This window comes from Limanda limanda, chromosome 18 (assembly GCF_963576545.1).
Source record: "Limanda limanda chromosome 18, fLimLim1.1, whole genome shotgun sequence".
Taxonomy (NCBI): Eukaryota; Metazoa; Chordata; class Actinopteri; order Pleuronectiformes; family Pleuronectidae; genus Limanda; species Limanda limanda.
The window spans coordinates 9,352,960-9,375,831 of record NC_083653.1 but is presented as its reverse complement, the minus strand read 5'-3'; the positions used below and the strand labels follow the sequence as shown (position 1 = coordinate 9,375,831).

Sequence of the window (22,872 nt, the reverse complement as noted above, 5' to 3'; positions counted from 1 at the left end):
TCCTTTCTATCGACGCCCTGCTTTACATTCCCGCAGCTGGGAGAGTCCTCAAGCTTCAGCTATGATGGAGGGGAGTTGAGTGCCTTTGAGCAAGGCACTCAACTCACACCCATCGGAACAGGACTACTGTTTACTGACGGTGGAAGCAGCCAGGTCTTTTAGAAAAAACACCTGAAACGTGTTGTGTTTTCTTCCAGCAGCTGTGCGAGTGAGTGGAGGCTCGGCGCACTGTGCTGCTGCTCCATTGAGAAAACGAGGCAGATTTCAGCACCGCGGACAGCGAACACGTTTTTAGGGACGTGTTCTTTCGGGGACTGATGCATTGAGCTCGGGCATCCTCTCACATCACAGCCACTGTGTTCCCCATCTGAGACATGAGCAACAAACATCCACCCATGATCGAGTGATGTTTGATTCCCACATGAGGACTGACAATAAGAAATCCAGCTGTCATAACCTGGCTGCTCTTGGTTTAAACGCACCCAACATTATCTACCATATCTGTCGTGCATAAGGTGGCATCGGTCACAATTAACAACAACAACTATGATGATAATAATTCTAGTGATAATGTTAATGATAACAGGAGGAAGAAGAAGATGAAGCACACACAGACTAATATTTCAGCAGAATGATGCAAAAACAATGATATCCTATACAATAAATATGTTTTAATTGTCATGTTAACACTAAACATATATGTGAAACTACATTTTTCTGTGTGTTGCAGTAAAACTTGCCTGAATCCTTGAGACATGTCGCTTGCCTTCCTCTTTCTTCTGTAGCGCGTGGTCCTAGGCTCTATCATTTGAGTCTCTCTCGCTCCCTTTCTCTCTCTCTCTCTCTCTCTCTCTCTCTCTCTCTCTCTCTCTCTCTCTCTCTCTCTCTCTCTCTCTCAATGTTAAGCATGAAGACCCCCCCATCTCACACCCCTCCAACCGTCGCCTTTTTTTCCCTACAATATTTATCCCTTCATGTCTGCCTGTGTTATATAAAGATGTATGATGAATAATGATCAATGTTGACACGTGGTGATAAATATGATTGAGATAAAAATGAAAAGACGTAAAGGCATCGATTGTCACATATTATACGTTTAAAAAATCACATCAGGGGAACATTTAATTTATATGATTTCCATTATAATATTATCCTGTAATATCACAGATTATTAAATGGACACTATTAGATGTATCCAGGTTTTAAAAAATTGGTGGGAATATGGTCTGTTGCACAATGAGTTACAATGTTTTTAAAAGCACAAACCTAAACTGTGTATTGATCAAAGCTATTTACCCCATCATCAGTATCGGTTGCAAGTTATCAATCAGCATGTCAATAATTCTGTTGTTTTTGAGTGAGTGGTGTTGGTTTCAGGCGTTTAGCAGCTTTTTAATTACATGATGTCTCACTGTAAATTATATGATGCTGGACTGACGAGCGCTAACAAGCCGCAGACAGACTTATACTGAGGCTATAATCTGATATATTCACTGCTTCAGTCAACTCATGCAAGACGCGTCCTAAGCCACGATGGATGGTTTCAGCACCATGGACAGCAGTGTTAACAGTGTGCGTCGCACCACCCAGCGTTTGGTTGAAGGTCACAGACGACATTTCAGGTCTCAGGTCAGTGGAGGCCAATCATGGATCTCTGTTCTGCCTCTTTTTTAAGCTGCTGAACACAAGTTCAACCGCGACAGCAGCCTGATCTGAACAAGTCTCTGCACTGGTCTGCATTTTGGTTTTCCAAGTAAGCTGCTATAGGTCTAAACTTTGGTTTAATCTGGAGTTAAATCACAAGATGATCGTCAGCGTCAATGTTTAAATGCCACTGCAATCTACTATAAATATAGACGATTTATGAAATTTGCCACCCTGATGATTTAACTCCGCCCAGCGTTTGAAATCCAAAGTCTCTACCTTACGGCCCACTCCCAGGGGGCGGGCAGCTTATGTGGCAGGGACGGGTCCGGTCGTGACTCACGCCAGGCGGTATAAATCACAAATAAACTTTTAAAAGGAGTCGCCATGACACTGCCACTGCTGGTGCCGGGGCCTTGGGGGCGAGCGTCTCATATTGAACCTAAATAATAGTGACATGTTTTGAGAAGGGGAGACTACTTGGATGCTGTAGCCACACTTCAGGGCAAAAGGCGGTTCTCGGTTTATTTCAGGACTGGGGTCTGCAGGGTCTGACCAGCCAGACTTCCCAACAATGACCTAAGTAGGGTATTATTATTGCTTTGATTGTGTTACACAGGCTAATTATCAATTAATTTGATGGTCATTTTCATAACTCTCATTATAGGCATTAGAGTGAATTCCCCTTTCCCTCAGTAATATTGATATCAGCTTCATTGCTTACTCTTGTTAATAGTCAGATGAGCGAAAGAAACAGACAAACATTTACATTTTATTTCCTCAAATATAAACCTCATCACTCAATCTTTTGGCAAGCCAATATGTCATGTTAGACCTTGCTTTGCACAAGATCCAGAATGTTGGCTCTTATTCAGCAACATCTGTCCTTTTCATCGATGGCATCCTATAAAAACGCAACAGACAACAGCAAAGGGAATCTTGTAATCAAAAATGCCACAATGAACCAATTATAACTTGCAAAAGAAAAGGGTGTTTTTTACTGACATCTTCAAGGAAAAAGCAGGTGCACAGGATGAAGGTGCAAAGACAATTGCTGTTGAAGTGAAGCTACTAAGAGTCAAAACAGATGCACTGCAGGTGGAAGAGGAAACTAAAGCTTACAATTAAATACAAATAAGTTATTCAACATCAACATCTTTTTACCACATACAATTGAAATAGCTGCCCTGAAATCAGTGCAGTCTCTCAACAAAAATCTGAGAAACCGCAATTCCATTTAGCAACAGATGAAAAACATAATTGTTGTCATACTATTTATCCATAAATTCTTAAAATGTTTGAACTGTCTGGATTAACAACTATTTTTATCTAAAAAATCCTGGATGGTCTCCAGAAGCAAATTGGCCATTTGAGCAATTTCACATCATCCACACATCACATTGTCAATACTGATTCTCTTCACGGGTATATAATTTCTTGTGTGGATAAGTAGTTGTTCAAATGCTGTCTCTGTGTGTATATCCTATGGTTGCCTCTTATTCTCTGAATTGTCAGTACTGCTTTATCAGCAGGTCTGAAGTGACAGGGATTTTCTGGTTGCCTGGGTTGAGTTGTCTGGATTGTAGCCTGTATACAAATAAAACTGTAATTTTTGAATTTCTCAAAAGTACGAAATGTTCGGACTCCTTTTTGTAAAATATTTATGTTGGATTTCATACCAGGTAATGTTGACGGTCCCACTGACTGCATGGCTTTGCTTCAACACCTCCTGACAAGTGTGCAGCTAAGCACTGTCCTGCTGATGTGTCCATGGTCCAGGTCCTCTGTCTCCAGGGCTGCTGTTTTGTAGGTGCTCCCGACCTCCAAATGTAGCGTCTCCAGGCCACGGTCTGACCATCAACAGCCAGGAGGCCGGTCCAGAGAAATAGAGCATTGCTGACCTCTCCTGTTTGTAAGTGGTTACTGCCTGCAACAACAAAAAGAAGATGGGTAAAATCAAATTCAGGTGAGTGATCTGTGTTTTTAAAGACATGAGAGAAGTCCTTTTATTCATCAGTGGTTTTATTTTGTTTCTATTTTATACGTTTAAACTTTAAGTAATAATATTATAATAACGTTATTTCACAAAACCCATAGCTAAAAATGAATGAAGTGAAATAAAAAGGTTTGGAATTCAGTCTCATTTAAAGCGGCAAATCATTTGAAATGTAAAGAGAAACACAACAGAATCCATTTTTCTAATTGTTTTTGATTAATCCAATGACAATTCGAAGGTTTGTAATTTGCTTTTGGGTAATTGAAACAAAATAAATAAAGTTTAAGAATAAAAATCCTAATATAGTCATAGTGTTGTTATCCCAATTGAAGTCTTTATGCCCCACACATCCAGTTCTTCAGTTGTTCTCCAGTCCCATAGGTTGTTGTTGGATGTCAGAAATACCAGAATTACAAGGCAAGCGAAGGCATCAGCACAAAATAGGTTTGGGGTAGCTGGACTGTACCATTTCTGTAATGGATCTATTTGTCGATGATGGAATAACAGCCTATATATTTAATATGAACAGTCATGGAGGTATGCTTGAATATTTCCCCTATTGTGCTCATTTGTAATCTATAATCTCAGTTTAAACTAATTTATAATCAGTATAGGTATATTTAAGATTATATCTACATAAATAACAACAACAATTAAAAAGGCAGAAAAGGGAAATAATAATAATAATAAGAAGAAGAAAAATGCCTTCAATTTCAATAGGGCCTCACACCGGAGGTGCTCGGGCCCTAATAAGCAGATAAGATACAATACAAGATTCAAAATGTAATACAATTTTATTTTAAAGTCTATTTGTAATTTTGATAATTTTTAAATTTTACTAGTTGTAAAATAATCGCGATTAAATGACATTAAAGTTTGAGGCTTTCCTTTCCCCACAGTGTAAAATGGGTTTTCTTGCCTTTGTCAATAAAGTTTTGACAGAGGGGAGGATCGAAAAAAAGCAGCAGGCTAACTGAAGTAGCTAGCTGTCATTAGCAGTAGCTCCACAGAGGAAACTACGGTTCACAGCTACTTGCATTCAAACGTATTTTAAATCAAACACGTCCGACCAGAAGTTTTCCTGCCAACACAAACACGAGGTGAGAACACACTCCGACTGAGCCTCGTTAGCTTGTAAAGCTAGCGGCTCAACTTCAGAGCTGGCTAGCCGCTGTTAGCCAGCGTTAGCCGCTGTTAGCTAGCGTTAGCCGCTAGCTTGTCACTGTCACAACAACAAGTTGATTTAAAGTTGATTTAAAGGAGAAACAGGGGTTGACACGACGCTGGAGTTCAGTGCGAGTGCGAATACAAACTAGTGTTCACTTTTTTTTAGCGACAGCTTCAATAGTTACCGGTGGGGGGGGGGGGGCGTTTAGCTGCAGACGTGTGATGGAAGTTAACTTCGAACTGTCAGGAAGTAGCGAGTGTTTTAGTGTTGCTGCCTCCGTTGTCAACACTTATCAAGCAAAGCAAGTGTGAACTGCTGGATGACGTTTCGTGAAGTGCAATAACACCTGGGACGCTAGTTGAATAGTCAGTTAGCTTCCATCACAGATTAGCATCTCAATATGTAAACATTGAGATTTGTGTGGGTGCCCCTGTCAGTCCTGGAGGATAAACAGGACAGGAACGTGCTGGAGATTCTTCCAGTTCTTCGGGATCTCTGCACAGATGTTGTTCAGCAAAGGGGACGAGAAGGAATTTCATCAGTCGAATATCAGCAGCTGAGGCCAAGTTCCACAAGGACAGACTATGAACAATAAAATCATCTGTACGGAACGATTCCTGCAGTCAATTGTAATTAAATCAAAGTTTCTCATTTCACACTAACAGACTCTAAACCAGCCTTAATCCAAGTGTGATTATCGAACCTTGCCAAGTGCAATATGACCCTAACTTTGCAACATTCCCGAGTACATATACTCCTCTGCTTCAATTCCCTGCATTTGATTATCAATTTAGTATCTGTATTTTATATTGATTGATTCAATTTTAATCTGTCTACTTGACTGTTAGTTACATTGTGCCAGAATTGCACCCAGCTGCACACTGTGCAATGACAATAATGGCATTGATTTGAATTACCTGACCAACTTTACTGACTTTACTAACTAACTTTGCTTTACTGAACTTAACTAATTATAAGTTTGTTTTTGTGATATCTCTCTGGGGGTTGCATCATCATTATGTGTTTTTAGATTCCTACACAACTGCTTTGGGTACTTTGTCATTTTCCAAGTGTGAACACACAACTGAATCGATACCCATTACATTCTGAGTATGAAGTTAAGAGAGGAATCTGTTTTTTTTCCACATGAAAGGTTGTGACCTCCTTCATATCAAGCTGTGAAACTTCCTAACAAGGTTTTTGGATGAGATGAGCTTTTGTCTGCATCCCATGTTAATATTAGATGACACTGACATCTAGTGGTTAAACATAATGATAGCAGCCATACAAGACGGGCCCAAAACTGTGGTACACCTCACTACTGATTTCATGGTTTAAATCTCATATGAATTCAAATAAAGTGTAAGGAGAATACTTTTAGAAATAGATATTTGACAATATTCATGTTCAGTACTTTGGCATACACTTAAATTGTTTTCCCTTTCCATTTATTTGGCAGGACGGTGGATTTGGTCACAGTCCCATTCAGGAGCTCTCCACACCCTCAGCTCTGAAGATGGAGAAGGATCATATTCACTGCATCTCCTGTGTCAACCAGAGATGCATGGTCAGACCTGAACCAGGCGTTTCTTGTGATCTCATCACCTGTCCTCATGTGTGTGGGGCAGTATTTCACTCCTGCAAAGCTGGCGAGCACCATCTTCTTTGCCCACTACTGAGGGTCCCCTGTCTAAACAGTAGCTATGGCTGCCCCGCCATGCTGGTTCGCAACCAAATGTATGGACACCTCGAGGTGTGTCCGGCCGGCGTGGTGTGCTGTACTATGGAGTGGAACAGATGGCCCATTAGCTGCCTGGACTATACCTCCTATGAGAGCCTCAGTCGCGGGGTGGAGGAGGTGGAGCAGCTGGACATGGCACTCGCTCTTCAGGATCAGCGTACACTCCTCGAGTCCCTCAAGGTGATTTCCATGGCACCTACTGCAGAGGGACAGACACTTGTTCCAGTTGGTAAGGAGACCAAGGTAAAGAACTCGCCAGCGCCTGCCCCAGGTTCGGCAAAGGAGAAGATTGCCAGTGGAATTAATGGCTTGAACGAGGAGCACTTCGGTAAACTGTATGAGGCCACAGTTGAGACTGCAAGAAGTTTAGCTGCTGCTTTAGACTTTGTCAACAGTGCTGGTTCTGTTGATAGCAACTCAGTGTGTGTAAACAGAGGAGCTGCTGGCCAGGAGAGTAGATCGAGCAGCAGCACAGACCTTCAGAATGGACTAGAAGACAAAGCAGAGGCTGACGGTGTGATGAAAAGAGAGATGGAGGAGAAAAGTGTTTGTTCTAGCTGTTCAAGTGGAAACTGCGCTCCTAAAACAAAAGGACCTCAGTCAGGAGCAACAGGGGCCTGTTTAGATGCAGCCTCTTCTGCTGAGGTGCAAGGTGACATGAATGCTGGTGTTTCTCAGGAGGCAGCGACCCCTCAAATGTCGTCTCCACTGCATGTCAGCCCAGGTGTGGCACAGAGGGCTGGTCACGTGGTCCTGGAAGACAGGGGGCTAGTCCTATTAGAAAGCCATGTGTCTGAGCGGAGGTTCCACAACTACCAGTATTTCAGAGGTCAGAGCCAATATCCGTTACCAAATGGACGGATAGGATTCCACCCAGACAGGTCACCATATAGATTGCGACCCAAAATGGAGGACAAGGCAGTGGATACCTCTGATCTGGAGCAGGATGACGACCCAATGGGTCTAGGAGAGATTGATTTGATCACAGCAGCACTGCTCTTCTGCTTAGAAGAGTCTAGGGAGTGTAGGAGGATCTCTGACACAGTCTATGTTGATGGCTACTGCGTCAACTTTGGCACACAGACATTCACTTTCCCCGCAGCAATCTTGGTAACAAACACGAGAGTGGGTGACATGGCCTCTGCATCTGCCTGTGATCATGCTGCCCCCCAGCTCGCCTACCCAAGCCCTTTCCGCACCCTCCGCCTCGGACTTGTCCTGGAAGCTCTGGAGGTGGAGGCGGTCCCACATAACCGTTACCTCCCTTCAAACCCCCGCTACCAACACATGTTCCCCTTCGTCTGTGGCCAGTCATTCCGCCGGGACCAGTTTTCTTCCCATTTCACCAATGTCCACGGTGACATACACGCTGGTCTCAATGGTTGGATGGAGCATCGCTGTCCACTAGCCTATTATGGCTGCACATTTTCCCAACGGAGGTTTTACCCATCCACCCAGGGGGCCAAGGTGGTTCACGACAGACACCTGAGGTCCTTCGGGGTTCAGCCTTGCCCGAGGGCCAAACTTCCAAATGACTCCCAGTCTGACCAATTTAGCGGGCTTCCCAATGAGATACTTTGGCACATAGCTGGGTTCCTGGACAGTTTCAGCCTGTGTCAGCTGTCACTGGTTTCCCGGACTATGAGGGAGGTGTGTGCCAGTCTCCTGCAGACCAGGGGTATAGTGGAGCTCCAGTGGGAGCGGGGACAAGGAACTGGTGCTCATGGCACTGTGTCATGGCAGATCAAAAATAGAGTGAGTAGAAAACTACATCTGTAAACATGAACTCTCTCTAAATTACTTAAACTCGTCACAAAGATGTGTGTGCTTCTGCAAGTGGAAACCTTCCAAATAGCTGCCAATAGCCTAAATCATACTATGAATACGAATTATTTGTGACCATATCTCATAGAGTTATACAGTTACATTTATAAAGGAAAAGTGATAATTTATTTTTGTGCCAAGAAGATTAATTCCATTGTTGTCTGTTTGATGTATAAGCCAGCAGCTAGTTACTCAGGAAAGTAGGGCTCTATCCATAGGCATTAAAATCTGCATACCACCACCTCTAAGGCTTGTTACGAGTAAAGTTAAGAACGAGTTGTTTAAAACACACAAATAAATCTGCAATCAATCAACGTAGTGCCCCTCTTCACCCAAACATCCTTTTCTATTCACTGTTTCAGGTGTGGAGATTCAGCACTGCCTTCAGCCCCGTGTCGTCCTGGGGTTTCACCGATCTCCCCAGCATGTCGGACCACCTGAAGAAGTGCCACTACAACACGGTGGAGCACAAGACGGAGCCCATCCCCCTTCCTGCCATGTGCACCGCACGCGACGGACCATCGCTGCGTCGTGTCCTGCGTCCCGTGTACACCTGACCAAATGGGGCTGACCGCCCGCAGAATCACTGTAGTATTACGTGGATGGTGCAATTTCAACGTTTTTCAGTTTTGAATAAGCAATGAACTCTTCCTGCATTACACAATAGATATGAAGAAGCCTTAATGAATGAAATAACACTTTACCTGTCACAACGTGTTTGTGGGCAATTCCCACGTTGACGAAAAATACATATTAACCTTGTAGCTTTGCATGAGTTTTTTGCTGAATATGCACCTGGTGAGATAAAGTCTATTTTCTTGAAGACAAATACGCACAGTAGATTTATATTATTCTATTTGATGTAATGAAAAGAGATTTAAAAGTTTCCACTGTCTGGTCGTCAAGTTGTAGCCTTGAAGAAAAAGCAGGTTATTGGTTATTGCATTATTTCTGTGTGACAGAAAGTTATGCCAGCACTGTACAAGATTTACTTGTGTCTCCTCTTTCTCGTCTTACTGATCCCGATTTATGATGTCAACACCAATGCAAGTCTGCGTCTGTAGGACAGAGTCAAATAGATGGATATTAATATGAGGATAGCTCCATAAATGCATGTGATTTGCTACCATTCAATAAAATCTTTTCAGCCTTCTACATGTTTTCTTGAAGCTTCCTCCGGTTATCGTTCAGGCAGGGTTTTGTCTACGTTATCACAGATTTTCCTGGAAGATTCTTGCATTCCTAGACATCTGATATCTAGGAGAGAAATGCATTCGATCGATGAGGCGATTTTGAACATCCAGCAGCTGTGTCCGGGCACAGTTGGACTTGTCTGATTAAGTTTGTCACACTTCTCACACCGCTTCATATTGAGCGTGGGAAAAATCACCACATAGAGATCGAGAGGGCTCAAAGGTATCGTATGCGCCGCAGGTGACTCCTCTACAGGTGAGCATTAAGAAGATGAAACAATTAATATGCCATTACTTTAATCTATAGACTTTCCCAGAAATTGAATCAATAAAATAAAGTATTTACCTTAACTCTCCACAGGCCAGTTAGAATGCATGGATTCTTTATTGCTATTTGTATTTCACTGCAAGAAAGGAGTGTTAATGATAACAACACCAGGTTAGGTTAGTGTGCCAGTTCCCAGCATGACCAACCCTGTTATTATCAGTACCAGGAAGGAAAGTTGCAGCGTTGAATGCAAATCAGGTCATTACCTGACGCCCTGACCTGATTCAACCCCGAGAGTGGCTGATTACACAATAAATAACGGTTGAGTAGGGTCCCGATGCAGGTCACTTAAAGTCCCAAACGTTTCTGGAAACCGCCTTGCCAAAGGCCACATCTCACCCTATCAGAGGAGTTCTGTCTTTGAGTACAAAGTCAGTACTTTTGAGTTAACACATGTAAACAGATGTGAACTAGTGCAGACAAAGCGACAGGACAAACCTTAGCAAATAAGTGTCATATCCTGGTGTAAAGGACTTCAAGCTGACGAAAAAAAACCAGAAACACAGGTTCAACCACCTATGGACCGTGGCCTGTGAGCTAGTTCAGGCTTCCAATCAGGCATCGCTGCTCCAATCATGTGACATACATCATGTGACATTCCTCACTCTCCACAACCATCTATAATACAAATATTTAAGTAGAGAGACATTTCCCATCATCCCGTTTGCTCGCACTGCTGCTGCAGTATTGACTCCAGTTGCTTCAGCCCCTCCACCACCCCAGCATCCACCTGTAGACTAAAAGAGGGTTAAAAGTATTTGCTCATCACTCCCATCCTTCCTGTGTAACCATATGGGGGAGGGATTAAGTTGGAGCCTAGATGCCAAACACTAAACCTGTTCTGGTGCCATGAACGTTAGATGGTGTGTTGTCTGACTGAACTATTGTGAATGACAAATAGAGCTGTGGTCTTGTAAAAGTCATAAAAAGGTTGGAGGGTTGTGAGGAGAAGAGGCAGAGAACAAGAAAACAGAGCACAGAGAGGGAAAGTCTGGACCGGATCCACTGAGTGACCATGGCTGAGTACAAGCTACAGGTGTCAACAGGTGACATGCCAAGTGCAGGAACATGGGATCATGTTTCTGTCACTCTAATTGGAAGTGACGGAGAGAGTGAGAAAACTGATCTGGACAACTTTGGCAAAGACCTCTGCACCGGGAAAGTAAGTTAAATCCACCTGCACGACACTCTAAAATGTATTAACAAGCAAATTTCACCCACTTGTTTTGTTTCGTAGGTTTACTCAAGGTGTGGTGTTTGTCCCACTTTCACCAGCCAGTTGCCATGTTTGCCTATATCTGTGTAACATTAAACCCAGCCCTTTTCAACAGATGTCGAACTTACTTTACTGTTTATATTTACATTAACTCTTACTTCCAGATTGGGACCTACACCGTGAAAACCAGTTCATCTCTGGGGAAAGTTCTGCTGGTCAAGGTGGAGAAGGATCCCCGTCTCTTAACCCTAGAAGACGAGTGGTACTGCTCCACCATAGAGGTGACGACTCCAGAGGGAGACGCCATTCTCTTCCCCTGTCACAGATGGATTTCCAGGGGAGAGTATGTGGAGCTGAGAGGAGGGAGAGGTCTGATATTATATTATTATTCATTTTACAGATCTTTTTTATTAAAGATTATATATTTTGGGGGGATATTAAATTTTCACATTTTTTGACAGTTGAAATTTGACTGCTGTAACGTTCTTTTCACCTCGCAGCCATGAAGTTTTTTGAGGACGACCATCCCCTGTTGATTGAGCACCGGAAAAAAGAGTTGACACTTCAAAAGAGCTTGTACCAGTAAGTGTGCAGCACAGTAGGTCCTGTACCTACAGAGCCAGGCAGATCCGCTTTGAGACAATTTACATTTATGTAACGTTGTTCATTGATTTTTTTCAGGTGGAAGCCTCTAGCTGAAGGACTACTCCACATTAGCAGTTTTGAACATGAGTCTGAGCTCCCAGCTGAAATCCGCTTCTCTAAGGCCAAAACGGACGAAATGCAAAACACAACCAAACGACTGTGGGTCGACTGTAGATAAAGATTTACAACACAAACAGGTTCCAATATACTCACGCTCTTTTTTTCTCTTGTCTTAATTAAGTGGATTGAAGTTCAAATTTAAGGGAATGGTCGGATCCATCAAAAAATGGGAAACTGTCGACCACCTGAAAAAACTCTTTAACTTCAAAAAGACACCAATGTCAGGTATTTCCTATTTTCCAGTACTTCAGATTAGATCATAGACTTCCTCAACAGAAATGTCTTGTCCTCTCTGGTTTCACAAATCAGAGGTGGCTGTGGCTCAGTAGGTAGAGGTTGTCGTACTGACCAGAAGTTCGGTGGTCTGATACCTGACGTTTTTTTCAGAGTACGTTGCAGAGCACTGGAAGGAAGATGACTTTTACGGATCCCAGTTTCTGAACGGAATCAACCCCACTTTGATCAAGCGCTGCTCAGAGCTTCCCCGAAACTTCCCTGTCACAGAGGAGATGGTGAAGCCGTTCCTGGCTGAGGGCAGCAGTCTGAGGAGGGAGATTGGGGTAAGAAAGAAGAGCGATTAAAATAATCTTGTCTCGTCCTCAATCCTTGAATTGTTGATTCAGATTGAAATCAGCAATTTAACATTTGAAGAGTATTGTCAAAGTGATGCCATTTCTCTTTGAGCAACACTGACAGACAAATGCATGTTTTTATATCAAGCAGAGACAACAAACAACATAGAACACAATTTATCAGCAACACTTAATTTAGAACTCTGCCTCACCAGTGGTGACAAAGCCCAAAAGGACAGCACACATCACACCTTTTTCAAAATCTTGACACTCACTACTGGTATTGAAAAAAGACTATAGAATGTGTTAATGTGTAATACTGTTACTGGTACAGAGAGTTATAAGTTAACTGGGTCACAGACTTACTGGTGAGCACATCCAAACACCCAAGAACCATTTAACCATTTACTAAGGTCACAATAGGTGGATGGACAATAAACAATAGTAATTAATTCATACTTACAAAATTATTAAATTATTAAAATATACAATAAGTTTCTTACATATGTGAAACATCCACAAAACCAACAAAGCATCTGAAATACATGTGGTTTTTGAAGCTGGGGGGAAGGACCCCTCAGATTTGTTGATATTTAATTTGGCTTTAATGTAGTGTTTTATAATTTATGGTTTAATTATACATATATTTAATTTCTTAACTTTGTTTGATTGCTGTCTTTTCCATTATTGATTGCTTTGGTATGCGTTCGTCTTTAAATCTTCATTTTTTTTTTGCATTTGTTTAGTTTGAAAGGTCTTATTTAAGGTTGATTGATCCATTGATTGATTACAAATCTGTGTTGCATCTTCATTCCTTACCATACAGAAAGGCAATATATTCCTCTATGACCAAAAGAAGCTGGATGGAATCCCCACTTATGTCTACAATGGAGAATCTCTGACTGTGACTTCTGGTCTCTGTTTGTTCTACTTGAACCCACAAAACAAACTGATGCCAATTGCGATACAGGTATATTTAGATGAAAATCAAGTGTCGTCATTGAATCACATTATTTTCCACATTGCATTATTATTTTTATTAAATTTTTTCTAAAGGTCTGTTTCACTTTTCAAACATTTTAAATAAAAAAAAATGTATTATATTCCAGCTGCATCAACAGCCCTCAGAGAAGAATCCCATCTTTCTGCCCAGTGACCTGGAGACTGACTGGCTGCTGGCCAAGATGTTTATCAAAAACGCAGATACACTGGATCATGAAGCCGTCCATCACCTCATGAATACTCACTTCATGGGAGAGGTCTACAGTGTTGCCACTCTGCGCTGCTTCCCAGTGATTCATCCCCTCTACAAGGTACGACGACACAGCAGAGATCACTCTGCTCGTACCTGTTTATTTCTTTTGGATCTGAACTGATGTTTGACTGGGGTTATGGTTGTGTCTTCTCTTTGCTGATCGACACAGCCAGGATATGCTGTCTGCTGTGTATTTCCTTGTTATAAATATATCACACAACATTTTTTGTTGTAGATTCTGTGCCATTCTGGATGAAATAAGCATCTTACTTTGACGTTTAACATTTTCCCCTCTTTCTCTTCAGTTGTTGATTCCACACTTCAAGTCCACTCTCGACATAAACATTAGAGCCCGTACACGTCTAATGGGACCTGATGGGATCTTTAAAATAGTAAGGCTCTTTCACATATATAATACAAAGCGGGACTATTCTATTCATATTAAACTGTTGAAAAAATTTCTATCAAATTTACAACAACGTTATATTTGGCTCATGCTAAATATTTCTGTATTATTTATTATTAGAGTACATCTGGACTTGAAGGGATGATAGAGATCATGAGAAGGTCCCTCCGTGAAATGACCTACAGCTCCGTCTGTCTGCCAGAGAACATCATTGCACGAGGACTGGAGTCAATCCCCAACTACTACTACAGAGATGATGGATTGAAGCTATGGTCAATCATCAACAGGTAACTTCATATTTAGGTTATAAATATTGCAGATAAGTTCACTGATCTGTTTTGGTGTACCATGTAGGAGACAGGAATTAATGTATTTATACACTGCTGAGCTTTGGTGTTTTTTCTATTTTTATTTAAAAAATGGCATCAAAGCAGACACCAGCTGGTGGTGAATCCTTTGGAAGAAATGTTACATATTTTGCACTACGTGGCTGGTTGGAGAAACTCCAGGTGTCGATTGAAATGCCTTGGCCTCACTTTTGGGGAGCTGTCATGATATCCATGTTTAAATTCAGTTTGTGGGTTTTGATAGGGACTTCTTCAACATAATTACTCAGAATTCTATTGTTTTGTGTAAACCAGCTTTGTGAGGGCAGCAGTGGAGTACTACTATCCCTCAGACGCTGACGTCTGTAAAGACACAGAGCTGCAGGATTGGATCTGTGAGATATTCACCTACGGCCTCTTGGGAAACAAAGCCTCAGGTATTTAACCAATGTTCTGTATACAACATATTGTCTATAAAAAGTTTCCACTGCAATTGTGAATGCCGAACATTAACTTATGATGGTGGTGCTGCCGACAGGATTCCCAGACTGCTTTCATTCCATTGAGGAATTGATAAGATTCATCACCGTGGTCATCTTCACAGTGTCGGCTCAACATGCAGCAGTCAATAATGGACAGGTGAGGCAAGACAGAACAGGTTAGGACACTGGAATATGTGCTGAGGTTTGTTTTCACATTTCAAATATATGGGACGAGTGGCAGATGTAGAATCTGCTTCTTCCACTTTCAGGTTTCATTTCCAACATTTCACTTTTTTTGTAACTTTAAATGACATTCAGTCGATTCAATTATTTTCACATCAAATTTGCCACACCTAACTACATGAAATAAAATAATACATAAATACAAAAATGTGTAATCATACATATGCATGTTGAAACTTCTCTCATCATCTAGTTTGACTACTACTTCTGGACGCCGAATGCCACCTTGATATTGCACAAACCTCCTCCGACCACCAAGGGGCAGTCAAGCATGGAGACAATTATGGAGACCCTCCCGAATGTTGGAGAGACTGTCACCATATCAGTGTTGATAAATCAACTTTCAGACGAATACAGTGATGTTGTAAGTTTTATTTAAATACTAATGCATTTGTGAATTCATTCTTGCATAATTGAATAAGAATTCATAATTTTTTCCACCATGATAAACTCTGCCGCTGTAATATTTCTGACTCTACTTTGTCATTGGCAGATTCCTTTGGGTCAATATACTGAGAAAAGATTTGACGAGCCTGAGCTTACACAGGTGATTCTGGAGTTTCAAGCGGAGTTGTCATACCTTGGTGAAGAAATCGCAAAGAGAAACTCGCACCTTGAAGTGCCCTATGACTACCTGCTCCCGTCTCACATTGATAACAGCGTGTCTATTTGAGAAAGTCAGAGAGATCTATTCTGTATCATTAACCAACTGTATTTAATCCTGGGAGGTGTTTTTGTTGTGGGTAGGTGTTGCATGATGTGATTAAATATTTTTGTTATGTGGGTCTATGGTGTGGTAGTTCAGCAACAACTTAATTGATGGACGTAGAAAATAATAACTTAAACATTACATTGACTTTATTTTTAAAAAAAAGGTGATATATAATTACTCTTTACTAACATTGAGTTTTAGCTTTTTCCATTCCTGTAACCGACATGATGGCAGAGATGAATGAATTCTTTGCCTAAACATTTAAGATAAAGATATACTGTGTATTATTACTTCCTGTCACCTGTGTTCAACTTCGAATCCATTAAACTTGTAGTCGCTCATATTTGCATCCTCCCTTTAGTTTCATGACATTATCAATTTATGTCCATCAGAAGTAAAGTTAATGACATGTTGTAACCATTATGTTAGGGCTCTTTATAATAAATACATCTGGACAGAGATGCATCAGGCATTTTGGGAAGGTGAGGACACTTTTGGGAAAGTGGGGACATGTTGGGGGAAATTAAGACATGTTGTGGAAACTGAAGATAAATTGGGGAAGAAGACATTTTGGATAAAGCCAGGACATGTTGGGTTAGTGAGGACACTTTTGGGAAAGTGAGGACATATTGGGGAAAGTTAGGAAACATTGGGACAGTGAAGACATATTGGGTAAAGTGAAGACATCCTGGGCATAGTGAGGGCATTTTAGGAACCTGAGGACAATTTGGTCAGGATAAGGGGCTCAGAAATGCATTATACCAATCTGTGTCCTGACTAAGATAGAATTAAAACATTTGTGTGTGTGTTATATTTAGATGACACCAAACACTATTGACTCCACTGAATACTAACTGGGCAATAATCTAACAGGGGCTATAATAACCGTGCCGTGCCATGTTAGACACGCGTGACCATGTTGTTCAGATTCGGGGTTATTCTCCCTCCAGACAGTGCGGATGTGCAGCTCTTGGTCCTGGGCTCTCGTGAGGAGATGGGTCGGTGGGACCCGGACAGAGCGGTGCACATGAAGCCCGCACACGACCTTCAATTCAGCAACCTGGCTCTTTGACTTCACCGCACATCTACTTTTAAATATCAGTGGAGTTTTGTAGTAAAAGTACCTCTTCAATGTATCAAATATTTCATTGCATGTTAAACATTCTACATGCAACATTATAAATCTATTATTCTGCAAATATTAGTACATTATTATTGAATCTATAGAGGAAATTAGATCTAGCCACGGCTAGGCTTCATCGTACTTTCTTTTCAACTTGATTTTTGAACACTATCTGTTGTTTGTCCCTGACCGGCTGCTTCAAGTGAACGAGCTCTGATCTCACTGTGAGTGTGCGCTGTCTGGGAACGCGCGCTCACACACACACAAACACACACACAAACAAGTACACAAGCACACCGACACACATATTCGCCCCGCTCCTGGTGAGTATGCGTGACATGCACATCACTATACAAGGAGCCACTGCAGAGGGGCTGAACAGCCGCATGCAGCTTCAGAGCCGCGGGGTGCCGACCCCTGGCTCCGGCGAAACAACAATTTGTTTTACTGTTCCGCTGTTTAAAAGATGCAGCCGCCAAAACAATAGTTCGGCAATAACATTAGTTCCGCCTCACATTTCCCCCTCCTGGTCGCGCGCCCAACCTGTTATATTTCCGACACAGTTTGATAATCGCTGCTGTAGATAGATGCTGCACAACATCAGGAGACTACGTCCCCTTCTCAATCAGAAGGTGGCGCAGGTTCTGGTCCTGTTCCTGGTCATCTCACGCCTAGACTGTTGCAACTCCCTCCTGGCAGGTCTACCTGCTAGCGCCATCCAACCTCTGCAGCTCATCCAGAATGCAGCGGCTCGACTGGTCTTTAACCTACCCAAATTCACTCACACAACTCCCCTCCTCCGCTCCATTCACTGGTTACCAGTGGCTGCAGTCGACATCCAAAACATGATCAGACCTTACACCCCATCCCATTCACTCCACTCTGCATCTGCCAATCAGCTTGTTGCTCCCTCACTGCAAGCTAAACTCACAACTGTTTGCTGTCCTGGCTCCTAAATGGTGGTATGAGCTCCCCAATGACATCAGGACAGCAGAAAGTCTATACATCTTCCACCTTACACTAAAAACACACCTGATCCGACTATACCTTGAATAAAAGTTAAAACAAGGGCTACGTTGTAGCACTAACGGGCCCGAGCACACCGCCATTTCAAGTCTGTTGCGGTCGGGGAATAGGGAGCGTTCAATAATCAAGCGCTCGTCTCCGCATTGCATGCGTTTACGCACTGCGGTAAGGGGAAACGCTTTACTTCTTGTAGCCAGCAGGTGGCACTGTGATTTTAAGTCATGGTGTCTTTGTAGATGTCATCAGGTCGTGACTCTTGTCTTACATGCCTAGTTTGGACTTTATTGAACCAAATATGCCTGCGATACAGAAGCTTGTGTTTCGATGGCCTGTAATCAAACTTTGACGCCAGGCCACGGTCACAAGGTATGACGAAATGTTAAAATTCAAATAACTTTAGATCTCCATCTTGTTGTGAAGACACTCATCTAAATTGTAAGTTGATCTGATGAAAGCCCGACGACAAGTATGGCAAAATAAAAATGCGGAATTTGGCCAAAATCGCCACTGAATCCAAAATGGCGGGCTTCCTGTTTGGTTTAGCATATGTATCAGAGACATATTTCTTTGTCATGACAAGGCACATGTCCCTGTCGATTTTACTAGAAATAGGCCAATCGTAGTGCCGGGGCTGCCCTTTAAGGGGCGCTAGTCAGTTATTTTTCCACGCCCATTTCTTATACCCATCTGATAGTTTTCAGGGGGGGTTGTTGATACACACATGTAGTTTGAGGGAGATGGACCAGTGAACACATAAGTTACAGCGATTTCATGTGTAATGGCGAGTTGAGGAACTTTGGTGCCACGCCATTAATATGGCGTTTGACGAAAAGTCACAGTAATCTTAAATCTTCATTATCAATGTCTTGAGACCCATTTGGGTCGATGTCTTCGGGTCGCGACTCTTGTCTTATGTGTCTAGTTTGGACTGGATTGGACCAAATATGTCCGAGATACAGACGCCCGTGTTTTGATGGCGTTTAATCAAACTTTGACGCAACGCCACGGTCACACGCTCCGACGAAAAGTTGATATTGTTGTGATGACACTCGTCTAAATTTAAAGTTGATCCGATGAAAGCCCTACGACAAGTACATCAAAGTAAAAACGTGGAAAATATGGCCAAAATGGCCACTAAATCCAAAATGGCCGGCTTCCTGTTGCAGTCTTTTTTTTCGTGAGAATCAGTGAATGCTAAATGAGGGGCACTGCATGAAAAGAAGCGTTTGTGTCATTATGTGTCGCAGGAAAGTGTTGGCACATTCTTCGGTTAACAGCTTTTCACACGAATCTGCAGGCAGCAAAGGAAACTCTCTGTTTCCTGCAGTTTTCAAGCCTGATATCTGTTGTGAGGTGACCCCCCTGCTCCTACGCCTAGAGGATCATTCACATGCAAATGACAATGCTCTGAGCTTCACAAATGCAAATCAGGATAGTTCCCCTCAGAGCAGATAACACCTTTTTCTAAGAGGCAGCAACTAAATTATCTGGCTGAGTACACCAGGCTTAAAATGTGTATAAAACCTGAAATTTTAAATTAAATGTTAAATTGTTCTTAAATAAGAAAGTGTGCTATAATGAATTACATTGTATACCACGAACAAAGGTCAATGCTGTCAAATGAAACAATGCACTTTATTTCAAATTTTTATTGTCATCCAAAACAATCCTGAATCTCAACCACTGTACAGAGTTGCATGATTACAGTCACTTTTTCATTTGTGCTGGTTAAATGCACAGAGGATTTGTTAACCACACCTCTACCAGCAATCCGCTCAACAGGAAGAAATTATGCTGGGTATGATATGTCTGTGCCCTGTAATCTCCAAACTTCTCCCGGCTTTCCATAAAAATATCTGTCCTCCCAAAATACTGGCATCATATTCACATGTCAATGGCACACTAAGCTGTTTTCCATGAATTTTAAATGCTACCTTTTCACCACTATTTTCAAAATTGCTACGAAACATTCATTGATTTAATGATTTATTTTTTCAGTGTAATATTTAATCCCCCATGGACTGCACAGTGACAAAACACAGCAGCCGGCTGTTTGGCTACAACATACATCTCCACTCAGTTTGATTATTATTTTAAATATAAAGAAGACACAATATAGAGCTGAAATTCCTTCATAATTTGAACTTCAATTGTCTGATTGTTGTTATTAAACTTTCTCAGTATTCCATTAAAACAGTCAACACTTTTGTCCAAAGCGACTTGCAATAAGTGCATTCAACTATGAGGTTACCAACACAGAACAGCGAGAATCATGTATGTAAATGTACTAAACACCAGAAAGAATAAACTGGGCCTCAGTCACATACTCATCCCATATGAAGGTGCAATTTAAAAGCTGTTTTAACCGCTGCTTTAAGATGACAAGGACAGCTGTGGAGATTTACTGTGAAAACCTCACGTCACCCGCTCGCTTCATCAGCTGATGGGCTCGTCCAATCACAGCCTCGTAAACGCAGTGCAGTGTTGAGTGTCCCACAGAGAGGAAACTCCGGTTTGTGTTAAGTTTGTTCCGTCCGAGTGACTCTGTTTTCGGGGTAAATAACTTGCTGAAGTCGACACGACGCTGTTTCCCTGGAGGAGAAGATGAGTGCGTGTGTAAGCAGAGCCGCAGGGCCCGGTGTGGACGAGGCGAGGCGGAGAAGAGGGGCACACAGTCCCTGAGTTAAGGTAAGAGCTAAGCTAGGAGCCGCCATTGCTAACTGCTAAGCTAACTCCTACATCTGAAAAGCATGCCAGCAACTTTGAGATAGCGAGAAAGTTGCTAAAATACGAATACAGCATCGAGTGCTTGAGCAGATGTAATGTGTGTTTAAATATGTATGAATTACTTAGATGTAACAGTTTGTTCTCGTTAAGTTTTTCATCAGCTTGACTTTTTTCTGTATGTTTTTTTATTGCTCTCCTATGCATGTTGTATTTATTGCGTTTTTATGTTTCTATGTTCATTGTTTGCAGCAATAACCAGAGCAAATTCCTTGTATGTGTGAACGTACTTGGCAATAAAATACTTCTGATTCTGATTCTGATTTTCCAGCTGCCTGTCCATGACGTAGTAAGACACACTATGAGCCAGTTTGATCCAACAAGACCTTACATCAGCATTGAGGAGTTCAGGAGTTGTCGGAGAAGAAAGAGGGTAAGGTTATATTGATTAAATATTTTTCCAGTTACATGTAAAGGTGTATGTTGTCATTGAACTGTGCTAATTTTATTGAATGTGTTTACAGCTGATTGAAGCGGGACAGATGACATGGATCCATCCTTCCACAGCCAGGAGCGCACCGACCTGTGTGCCACACTTCATATAAGACTGGAAGCTACACTGGATCTCACAGTTACACACCACAGACGTCTACACACTGGAGAAGATTCAGGCAGAGTCCCACAAAGAAGTCATGACCCCGAGGCTGCAGACAGACATTTCAAACTCCACCTGAGTTTTTCACTGGCTAGGCCAATTGTGTTTGTACAATATTTGTGCTGTATGTAAATAAAGCTTGACTCCACATATACCTTGTTCACATATGTTCCCTGTACAATATGTTCACCTATAACATCAAGCATCACATGAATGTATAGTTTTAATTAACTGCAGTGCTTTTGGTAAAGGCTTACTAATAAATAATAATAAATATTAATATATACATATTTTTTATATAATTTTTATTATTAATATTGTGTGGGAGGGGCTTACCCCACGTGTGGAATGCTGTGACCCCACGTGTGCACTGCAATGACCCATAGGGTGACCAATAGCAACACTTCTACCAGCCAATCACGTGTGACTTCGTTTCAAGGGTCTGTGGTGTCCTCCAATGGTGAGTAGAGAGAGGCTCTCGCCAGCGGCTGGATTCCGATTAATATGCTAATTAGATCACACGTCGTGATCGCTCCGCGCGGCTCAGCGAGCCCCCCCGCGTTTCTCTCCTTTGTTCTCCATATCCCCCATAAGGTTTGCAAACGCCGCTTGACTCGGCCGAGACCGGAAACCGTAGGTAAAAGCAGGGGATTAGGCCTGTCCGAAGAGGTTCCCTGTGACAATAATACTGCTTTTCGTCTAGTGGGGCTTATCCGTAGCTGGCGCTGTTGAGCTATTTTGCCACGCCTATTTCCAATAACTCCAGAATACATAAATTGTCACACATTTCTACCTAACTGCAAAGTTTAAAACATTTTTGAGCATGGGAAAGCCCTCAAAAAGCCCATTCACTACGCTCAGAATAATCCTTACAATTTCAATAGGGCCTCCCACCGGAGGTGCTCGGGCCCTAATAATCTTTTCAATTTCAATAGGGCCTCACACCGTTTCGGTGCTCGGGCCCTAAATATAGGTTTGAACATTCTGAAGGTCTAACATGCAACATCATGGTTTTGTCCTGGGTGGGTCTGATCCTTGAGTATCTTGTGTTTCACTTAGATAACACCCTTTATCTCCAGGGGCAGATTTTATTTACATAATTACCAAGATCACACCCTGAATGGGTGGGTAATGAGCTTTTCTTCAGTTTACCCTCCCAAAATAAAATGTGACTATATGTGACTTGCCAGCATTACTAACTGAGCCTACTGAGGGAATTAAAATCCAAGCTCACTAGCTGGTTTAAGGCATAATGGCTCCCAGATGAGGTGTTATTTACACAACAATGCTGTCATATAACACACAGACACAAACGTTTGTACTTCTATCCTCTTGTGAGTGTGTGTGTGTGTGTGTGAACTATTATTTCAAGTAAGCTGTTTTAGTAGTTGGACACTTTACAGCTTAATTTTTCTATATAGAGTATGAGACTTGTTTCAGTGTCCGGAGGGCTGTTTTGTACCAACATGTGCA

General features: G+C 42.0%; 2 protein-coding genes and 1 long non-coding RNA gene across 4 annotated transcripts; all 3 read left to right on the top strand.

Moving 5' to 3' along the window:
• The first annotated feature begins 4,636 nt into the window (after window positions 1-4,636).
• On the top strand, window positions 4,637-9,526 carry LOC133024381 (F-box only protein 30-like). Its single transcript, XM_061091460.1, has 3 exons — window positions 4,637-4,740; window positions 6,268-8,304; window positions 8,736-9,526. Exons 2-3 carry the CDS (start codon window positions 6,325-6,327, stop codon window positions 8,928-8,930), a joined length of 2,175 nt encoding a protein of 724 aa, XP_060947443.1. The 5' UTR covers window positions 4,637-4,740; window positions 6,268-6,324; the 3' UTR covers window positions 8,931-9,526.
• Window positions 9,527-10,679: 1,153 nt separating this feature from the next.
• Window positions 10,680-16,212, top strand: LOC133024469 (hydroperoxide isomerase ALOXE3-like). Of its 2 annotated transcripts, XM_061091582.1 has the most exons (14): window positions 10,680-11,056; window positions 11,275-11,479; window positions 11,611-11,692; window positions 11,792-11,914; window positions 11,997-12,100; window positions 12,263-12,435; window positions 13,274-13,417; window positions 13,557-13,760; window positions 14,008-14,094; window positions 14,229-14,395; window positions 14,750-14,871; window positions 14,973-15,073; window positions 15,353-15,523; window positions 15,653-16,212. In XM_061091582.1, exons 1-14 carry the CDS (start codon window positions 10,910-10,912, stop codon window positions 15,830-15,832), a joined length of 2,010 nt encoding a protein of 669 aa, XP_060947565.1. In that variant the 5' UTR covers window positions 10,680-10,909; the 3' UTR covers window positions 15,833-16,212. The 2 variants fall into 2 exon arrangements, with proteins under 2 accessions (XP_060947565.1, XP_060947566.1); XM_061091583.1 differs by lacking the exon at window positions 14,008-14,094 and having other exon boundaries at window positions 13,557-13,670.
• Window positions 16,213-20,513: 4,301 nt separating this feature from the next.
• On the top strand, window positions 20,514-21,551 carry LOC133024740 (uncharacterized). The gene is made up of 3 exons (XR_009683129.1): window positions 20,514-20,708; window positions 21,076-21,177; window positions 21,269-21,551. It is a non-coding gene; the product is annotated as an uncharacterized LOC133024740 (long non-coding RNA).
• The last annotated feature ends 1,321 nt before the right edge of the window (window positions 21,552-22,872 follow it).